This window comes from Nyctereutes procyonoides, unplaced genomic scaffold, assembly GCF_905146905.1.
Source record: "Nyctereutes procyonoides isolate TBG_1078 unplaced genomic scaffold, NYPRO_anot_genome, whole genome shotgun sequence".
Classification (NCBI taxonomy): domain Eukaryota; kingdom Metazoa; phylum Chordata; class Mammalia; order Carnivora; family Canidae; genus Nyctereutes; species Nyctereutes procyonoides.
The window spans coordinates 49,616,986-49,626,342 of record NW_026575146.1 but is presented as its reverse complement, the minus strand read 5'-3'; the positions used below and the strand labels follow the sequence as shown (position 1 = coordinate 49,626,342).

Here is a 9,357-nt window from a genome sequence, read left to right as displayed (position 1 = left end):
CGCGCCGCAGCTGCCAGCCCGGGAGCCAATGAGCGCTCGGCGAGTCGGCGGCCACTTCCTCGTCGGCGGGCCGCGCGCTCGGGAGGCTCGGGCGGCTGGGGCGGCCCCGGGGCGGGGCGGGGCGGGGCGGGGCGGCTGTGCCTGCGTGCGCTCGTCCGACGGCCGGCGGTGGGCGCAGGTCCCTGCAGGCGCGCGGCTGCGAGCCGGACGCGAAGGAGCTTTGGGGCCCCGGGAGTGCCGGCGGCGGGGCGCTCGGTTGGCTTTGCGTGCGCGGCGAGGACGCCCAGCCGCCCGGGGAAGCGCGATGTCGAAGCCGCCGCCCAAACCGGTCAAACCAGGTAAGGGCCCCCGCCGCCGGGCGCCCTGCGCTTCCTCCGCCGCTTGGCCGGGCACACCGCGCGCCTGCCCGGCCCGGAGCTTCGCTTTCGGGAGCCCTCCCGCCTGCGCCGCTCGCTTTGTCGCGTGCGCTGCTCGGAGGGGTCGTTTTGGACAACGATTTCGAGGACTTAAAAAAAAAAAAATGTTAAAGAGGAGCCCCTCCCTGGATTTCGCGACCTTGTCCTTCGCTGCAACCTTCTAGTAGGGGTGATGGCCCCGGGCCCTTGGAGGCTTGGTCGGAAGACAGGGCTATTGATCCCTTTAGGGTAAAAAGAAAAAAAAAATGTCTCTGTGTGCCTTGAAATGGGCTTTTGGTCACTTCCTCTTTTTTTTTTTTTTTTTTCTTTCTCGTGTGTGTCACTGTCAGGTTAGAGTTCTTGACCGGCCGGAGCGAACGGGAAGTGCGCCGCTTGCAGGGTGGGGTGGGTGAGCGAGTCTCCTTTGGGACTTTGGAGACCAGACGCCTTTGAAGTTGCCCTCGGGATCTTGGAGAAAAGCATTTAGAAAACTCTGTACGCGGCTCGCGCGCGGCGAGGGAAGTCCGGGCTGCTTTAGGGTCTTGTGGGCTGTTGCTCTTCGGGAGTGACAGTCACGCAGTACGAGTCCTTTGCCTCCCCCCCCCGCCCCCCGCCGTGAATTTGCCGTCAAAGCTGTGTTCTTGGTCCTTAGTCTGTTCGTTTTGTGCGATAGGGAGAGAGGAGAATGTGGAAGGACCGATGTAGTTCAGTTCAAGGCTGTAACAGACTCGTGCCTTCATCTGGCGAGTAGTCGCGGGAAACGTAGGAAGTGGCAAATAAATTGATACACTCCCGGGTCTTTTCTTCTAATCTCCTGTGACTCCAGTATAGCCCGAGCTGATAGGTACCCATTTAACGTCAAATTTCTTTTTTTTGAAATTTTTATTTATTTGTGATAGTCACAGAGAGAGAGAGAGAGAGAGAGAGAGAGGCAGGGACACAGGCAGAGGGAGAAGCAGGCTCCATGCACCGGGAGCCCGACGTGGGATTCGATCCCGAGTCTCCAGGGTCGCGCCCTGGGCCAAAGGCAGGCGCCAAACTGCTGCGCCACCCAGGGATCCCCTAACGTCAAATTTCGAAGTGACCTTGGCTGCAGGCACTACACCTTCCATGATTATCTAGTTTTCTTTCATACAGTAGCCTTTTCAAGCCATTTGATGTGAAAATTATGTGCATACTCATATATAGGACAGTCATTCACTGAGGGCTTGCTTTTTTTTTTTTTTTTTAAGTGGGCCGGGTATGAAGGAAGTTGCTGGGACTTTGACTTTGCGGTGAGCAAAGATGGGGTGTGGCTAGTATTGGGCTCTGGGCTTCTTTTTAGGTGGAATCTGATGAGAAGTTAGCATTTTAAGTGCACGTGTGGGAGGTGGCAGCCTTCTAAATTCAGATGTAAATCAGACTTCAAGTATCCAACAAAGCTGAGTTGTTCTTTGATGGCTAAACAAAGTACTTTATTTTAAAGGATGTCCTGAGAACTTAGTTGTTCTTGAGGTTTTTTTCCCCCCTCACAAGACTTTTAAGTGGTATCTGTGCTGCAGCTGGAGGAGCGTTGACCAAGCGGTGGGAGTGTGACCATGAGTACTGGTGCGGAGGCCAGTTTGGATGGAGGATCATACTGTTACCAGTTGGGGGTACACTCCCAGAAACCAGTTTTTGGTGATTGGACACCACTGCTTTCCCCTTTCTCCTTCTCTTCAGCAAGTCAGAAAGCAAAGGGTTGAAAATATCTGCCGTTTTAGAGAGAGCTTTGACTCCACGCCGATTGACAAATGAGATCCAAGCTCAGGGTCACTGTAGAAATCGGTGTGTTAGTTTACGAATTGACAATGAGAAATACTACTTTCAATCGGGCTTGAAACATCGGGTGGCCTGGCTTAATGGAAAACAAAACTGCGCTATTATAGTCCTGGTCCACATTTACTGTGTGCCAGGCACTGATCTAATCACTGTACACGTATTAACTCATTGACTCCTCACAGCAACGCTGTGAGGTCAGCCCCGTTATTGTTCCCATTGCACAGGCTGGGATATTAAGGCGAGGCACAGAAAGGTTAAGTCACTCGCCCAGGGTGGTAGGAAGGAGCAAGTAGGATTAGCATCCAGGTCGCCAGACTTCAGAATCATAATGCTTTCCTGCCTTACGCCACCGTGTACCATTGACATGCGTGGTCTTGTGTATTTTAGAGCTGGTGGGTGGAAGAGAAAAGGAAAGTGCCTGTGGTCCTCAGATCTTCTGGTCACAGATGCACATAAAGGTCACTCCCTGGTTGGTAGCTGTGAGGAGAGTGAGCTTTACTTTCTTGTCCTGCAGGCAGGATGCGAGGGTGAAAAATTCTGAAACAACTTGGAAATGGGGATAGGGGGTTGTATTTAATTTTTGGTTTCTTGGTTTGTTTATACCTGGCCTCCTCCCAAATGAAAGTTAGAAAGAGAGAGAGAGAGAGAAGGAAGGAAGGAAGGAACAAAGCAAGCAAGCCAGCCTTGTAGAGGGAGGGAAGAATAATAAGAGGAAACCAGAGGAAAAGTTAGCTTACAGACATGTGTGTCCTAAGGTCTGCCAGGGTTTCTAAAGGGTGGCTGTAGATTTGGCTCTTGGCTTCCAGCATAAAGATAAAAGATCAATTATAGGATTCCTACTCTTTGTAAAAATAAAATGTGTTCCTTTCTCAAGGAGGAGTTATTTTAAAGGCACTGAGATCTGAAATAAACTTCCCCTGGGCCCTCTCAAAGTGTTGGAGTGGACCAGACATCTCTACAAGAAACACAAGCGGGACATTATAGTGGTGGTCCCTATAGCTTCCTGCAGAGCAAGACCCAGGCAAAACAGCATGGTTCAGTTCTGTAGGCAGGGCTAAAGGGAGGGAGCTAGGAGGCAGGACAAAGGACTTAATGGAAGATTTTAATAGCAAGGGACATTAAGCTATAATGTGGATAAAAGTATCTTTTGGGATGATCGGCATATAGCTCATAAAAGTACCATTTTCTTTTGCACCTTCCTGAGGTTATATCAGACTTTGGGTTTGTGGCCATGTCCAAAATCCATTTGCTAAACATTTCTTAATATATGCAGTTAAGGGGTGCCTGGGTGGCTCAGTAATTGAGCATCTGCTTTTGGCTCAGGGTGTGATCCTGGGGTTCGGGATCGAGTCCCAAATCGTTCCTGGAGGGGAGCCTTCTTCTCCCTCTGCCTGTGTCTCTTCCTCTCTCTCTGTGTCCTTATGAATAAATAAATAAAGTCTTAAAAAATATATATATATATATATATGTATGGAGCTAATATTTTAGGCCTTGTGCTAGACATTGGGGTTCCCAGGAACAATAAAATAAGGTCTCATCCATGAAAGTATGGAATCTGATGGGGGAGATTTAGGTGTAATATAGATAATATCTAAATTGACCCATATCTGTAATTGGATGACTGATCTTACCCATTTTGTTTGGAAAAAATCTTGTTATTAAAAGTAAAAGTGATCAATTTTTTCTTCTTTCTTATTTTTTTCTTCAAACCTTGTAATACATATTTTTGTTTTAGAGAGTTTAGAAAATACATATAGAAAGAAAGATCATCCCTACCTGTCTAGTGATAATCACTCCTTTCTCTCAGGTGTTATTTTTCTTCTTCAATTCTGTTTCATTAAAAAGAGAAAATACAAATGATTATCCTCAGAATGGTGTCTCAGTTTCAGTTTTAAGTGTTTTACTGTTGATTGGCCTGTTTCCTACTGTGGCTGTACTATTGCCTATGCTCTGACAAATCAGTTGTCACACTTTGACCTTTCCTTGCTTACTGATGTCTTTTTATAGGGTCACTTTTGGCCACTCAAGGTCTGTCACTGAAACTCTCCCCTCTAATTGTTAGCTGCCACCATAGGGATCAGTCTGCTAAAAAGTGTCACGATTTCATGGTCTTCATCTCATTCTTCATGGGACCCTCCTACCTCCTTGGGACCAATGCGGCCTCTCAGTTTATCCATATAGCATTATGGTTCTTGTCAGCCACCCTCCCAAGCCTTCACAGTTCAATTAGGGTGAACCTGCCAGACTTGACACAGTGTAGATGACAACTTGTGTTCTCACAAAGACTTTTCTCAAAAGAGACTTCATTCTGAGACTTTATTCTGTAAAGACCAGCCAAAGGATATTGAGTGAGATTTGGACTAGAATCATCTCATTCTAAGCCGGTTTGATATCCCTCCATTGTAGTAGGAAGTCTGATGTGTGACCTTGACCAATTCTGTCAAATGGCTTATTGATTTGGGTGGTGGAAGTAAAGCAGCATAAATATTTTATGTGTCTTAGGAAAACAAATTCATGGGACTTTGAAGAGGCAAATTGTCAGTATTTGGGGTTCTTTTGTATTTACAGTAAAAACATCATAAACTTCAAAGATGTCATCCATATGCTGCTTATATAACATTATTGAGAGGAAAAAAAGTCTTCATCTAAGATGATCTGAACTTTTGTGTATTTTTCCCCCCTGAATAAATGAATTAGTCAAAGGTGACAGTATGGGGTTGGCTAGGAATATGCACATGGATAGTGTCCTTCATAAACATTGTGCTCCATTTATGCCTGGTGGCAGAATAAAGTTTGGGAAACATTTTGAAAATTCCAGAATGATGACGATGATTGTAATAGTAATAGTTAACATCTCTTTGGCCCTAAGTGTTAGGTACCGTGCAAAGCACTTTGTATGCTCCATCTCATTTAATTATTATAACTTCCCGATGAGGTGGGTCCTAATATCCCCATTTTATGAGTGAGGTAGTACTTAGTGAGGTTAAGTAAACCGCTTAAGGTCTGAGAGCTAGGAAGTGGTTGGTTTGACCTGGGAATGAAACACAAGCTTTAAGTGGAAGCGATTTTCTTGGGCAGAGAAATCTATGAGGATTCTGTTAGTTTGGACTGGCTTTTGTTGGGCAGCGGCCTTTACTAACTTGTGGTTGTATTATTAGCAATTGTGTTGTAGAACTCCCCCCTTTCAACGCATCTGTATTAGACCATTAGACACTTTTTGAGAGTAGAATAGCCTCTTATTTTCTTGCAACTTTACAGCAACTGAAGTTATTATTCATGGCCAATACAGTCTTTTTTTTAAAAAAATATTTTATTTATTCATGAGAGACGAGAGAGAGAGAGAGAGAGAGAGAGAGAAAGAAAGGCAGAGACATAGGCAGATGGAGAAGCAGACTCCATGCAGGGAGCCCGATGTGGGACTCGATCCCGGGTCTCCAGGATCACACCTGGGCCGAAGGTGGCGCTAAACCACTGAGCCACCTGGGTTGCCCAATAAATAGTCTTGATACATAATAAAGTATTTGTCTTGACGAAGGTGGGGTAAGCCATGGTTGGATACATCTTACAGCTTCACTATAAGGCAGCAAAAGCTAGGGGCAGTATCCATCAGTACTAGTTCCAGAAATAGGGCAGTCACCTCCCTCTTGTGTTTCAGCATTCACATAGCTAGACTACAGTGTGATTAGTGCAGTGAACTTTTCTGACACACCTGTGTAAGGGAGGAAAAAATCTTTCCTCTCCCCTCTTATGTTCTGTATCTGGGTCCTGGAAATTAAACTGACACAAAGCCAGATTAACGAGAAGAAAAGGGATACAAGTTTGGTGTTTTCAGGTTTACCCGCACAGGGGCGATGCAGAAAAGAGGTGAGAGTCCAAAGAAGGGTTAGATTTGGAAGCTTATGTGCCATTTTAACAAAGGGTGTTACATCGTGGAGCAGTGACTAGCAAAGGAAAAAGAGGTTTTGGTTTCTGCAGGCAGTAAATTGTGGGAAAGTAAATATATGGGGAAACTAGTCAATGGTAAGGGTTATTTTAGTAAGGTTTCTTTATGCAGACACATTTAGGTACCATCTTCATCTGATAATAAGAGTTCTCCTTCTCATATGACGGCAGAACTCAGTTCACAAGGGGAATTTATGCCCTGCTTTTAGGCACATGAGAGGGAGGCAGAGAGTTCTTTTGTATCTGCTTTTTCCTCAATTGCCTTCAGCTCAAAATAATTCTTTTTTTTTTTTTTTTTTAACGATTTCATTTATTTGAGAGAGAGCGAGAGAACAAACATGAGCGGGGGTGAGGCGGGACAGAGGGAGAGGGAGAAGCAGACTCCTCATTGAGTGCATAACCCGACTTGGGGCTTGATCTCAGGACCCCAGGATCATGGCCTGAGCCAAAGGCAGATGCTTAACCAACTGAGCCACCTAGGCGCCCCTTAAAATAATTCTTATACCAAAGTGGCATACTGTGGGGTATTTTGATTCCCTTTACCTCATATCTCCTGTCCAGTGAAAACCGTGGCCAAGGGCAGCCCGGGTGGCTCAGCACTTTAGCGCTGCCTTCGGCCCAGGGTGTGATCCTGGAGACGCGGAATCAAGTCTCGGGTTGGGTTCCAAGCATGGAGCCTGCTTCTCCCTTTGCCTCTCTCTCTCTCTCTCTCTCTCTCTCTCTCTCTCTCATGGATAAATAAATAAATCTTAAAAAAAAAAAGAAAGAAAACCGCGGCCAAAGTTGTACTCAGTTGCTTAATGCTCAGAGGAAGACAAAATACAAGAGACAGAGACAGGGAGGGAAGGAGAGGGATGGAGAAATAACTTTCAGTGGGCTGATGTGAGCTGTCACATCAAGATTTCCTTTCTTTCTTTTTTTTTTTTAAAGATCTTGTTTATTTATTCATGAGAGAGACACACACAGAGGGGGGGGGAGGCAAAGATACAGGCAGAGGGAGAAGCATGCAGGGAACCTGATGTGGGACTCGATCCCAGGACCCTAGATCACGACCTGAGCCAAAGGCAGGTACTCAATCACTGAGCCACCCAGGTGTCCCGACATGAAGATTTTCTAGAAGTTTGTCAATACTTAAAAAAAACTGCCAAAAGAAAGAAAGAAAGAAAGAAAGAAAGATGATCAAAAATATTAAAGGAGTTTGGGGAAAAATTAGAGAAAACAGTACAAAGAGAGCTCCTCCTGTTCTTTTGAACAAGGTATGATATTCCATCGAATCTATTTAATCAGACCCACATTAATGCACATTTGGATTGTTTCCACGTTTAGGTAGTTACCGCATTGCTTACTTGTGAGTAAATGCACAGGACAAAGTCCAGGCCGTGGGAGTGTCCTATCAGAGGGTAGGCGTGTTGTCATTTTCATACACGTTTCCAAAATGCTCTCCGGAAAGGTTTTACCAGTTTACCTTCCTACCAGAAATGTGTGAGCATGCCTTACACAGAAACTTTATGGTGCGTGTGATGGGGAGAGGGCTCCAAAGGCTGGGTAGTCCGAGGCAGGGAGTTTGAGGAAGCTGGGAGGGTGTCACCGAGGGGAAATTTAAGCAGAGCCTGGAATGCTGTGTCAGAGTTTGGTAGGCAAAAGAGCAGGGAATGTCATTTAACTCGGGCAAAATGAGATCACATGATGTCCTCTTATTTTCACTTACCTGACTGTATAGGGCTGAGATTCTCCCAGAGCAGCTTGCTGTGCACACATGGAAGCTGTGAGCTGGAGAACTTTGTTCCAAATTAAAGAGAAATCCATTTCCATCCAGTTGGTGGAAAACCACACTTTCCACACAGAAGTAAGACTTGGAGTGCCCTCATGTCAGTCCTCTGTGCATGTCTCTGCGAATCTGTTTTCAGGATGTTAACAATAGCTGTGGTGTGTTAGGGGCAGCTGTGTGTCAAAGAGGGTCACAGCTTCAAGTCACTGCAGTCACTGGTGGGACCGCCAAGGCCACTTCCTCTTAATGGACTCTTGCTAGTCATTTCCCATTTTCCGTTGGGGCATCTGTAGGATTTTTAGAAAGTCACAAGGCAAATGCCTCAACTTACTCTTGGGGTAGGTAGTTGGGGGGAGAGTTTTGTATTTGTGCATTTTGATTTGCGTGGGATTTTTATTTTATTTTATTTTTAATTATTTATTTATTTAAGAGAGAGAGAGGGAGAGAGAGGGAAAGAGAGAGGGAGAAGCAGGCTCCATGCACTGGGAGCTGCGTAGGATTTTAAAACTCATAAGCATCCCTTAGAATTTGATAAACTACTTTGATTTAATATTCTTGGGCCTGAAGAATGCACTGAATGGGGTCCTTTCCTAGTCTCTGGGTCCTGATTTCCAGGGAGCCTGAGGTGATTTGAATTTAAATTAAGGAAGGCCTTAGAGACCAGCTGGTTTATTCTCCTCCTAGAAGGTCCCTCTTTGGGGGACCTGAAGGCAGTCTTGAGGTCTTTCTGGCATCCTTCTACTCTAGGAGTTTTGCTTGGTTCTGGGAAACTCATGGATTCTATTAAGGGATTTTCTCACTGGGGAAGAGAGACTGAAATCAACTCACTTGCATGAAACAAAGGAATGACTTCTTCCTGGAGAGTATTCTGGAGTGGCTGTGTCTTTTAAGAAGCTTCCTGACCCACTCTGTTTTTGAGGGGACACACCTCCAAGTCCTAGCTCTCCGAGCATGGGTAGGGGCGGCCAAGCTGAGCAGAGCCCCTCTGGCATTTTGCCACAGTTGGCAGGTATCTCAGACTCCAGATTTGGAAGATTCCACATAGTCTTATTAGATTTCTTTGCTTGAGAAAACCACAATCTTATGACACTCTCTAAAATGTGGCATACCCAGGTTTACAGGATTCCGTGGCTGCATTTGAGCCTGCTGTTCTGATGAGTCAGTGCAAGTCTGTCAGGACAAACTGGGAGCTGGTTTCTCTTTCTTTCTTTCTTTCTTTCTTTCTTTCTTTCTTTCTTTCTTTCTTTCTTTCTTCTTTCTTTCTTTCTCTTTCTTTTTCTCTTTTTCTTTTTCTTTTTCTTTCTTTCTTTCCTCTTCTTTCGAAGGAAACTAGCCATGAAACGTTGCAACAGAAACCTGTCCCTCCAGAGTTCATTTTCTGAATAGTGTGTCAGTCTTGACGTTGTTCTCAACCTTTTTTTCTGGTAGGAAAGAAATCATTCTCTTTGATTC

At 45.5% G+C, this 9,357-nt stretch overlaps 1 protein-coding gene across 1 annotated transcript in view; it reads left to right on the top strand.

Annotated features, from left to right (window-relative positions):
• Nucleotides 1–132: 132 nt before the first annotated feature.
• Nucleotides 133–9,357, top strand: part of OSTF1 (osteoclast stimulating factor 1) — a 56,094-nt gene continuing 46,869 nt past the window's right edge. Inside the window, exon 1 of the mRNA XM_055311211.1 lies at nucleotides 133–338. Coding sequence (XP_055167186.1) covers nucleotides 305–338 — 34 coding nt within the window. The 5' untranslated portion in view covers nucleotides 133–304. The remainder of the gene's footprint in view (nucleotides 339–9,357) is intronic.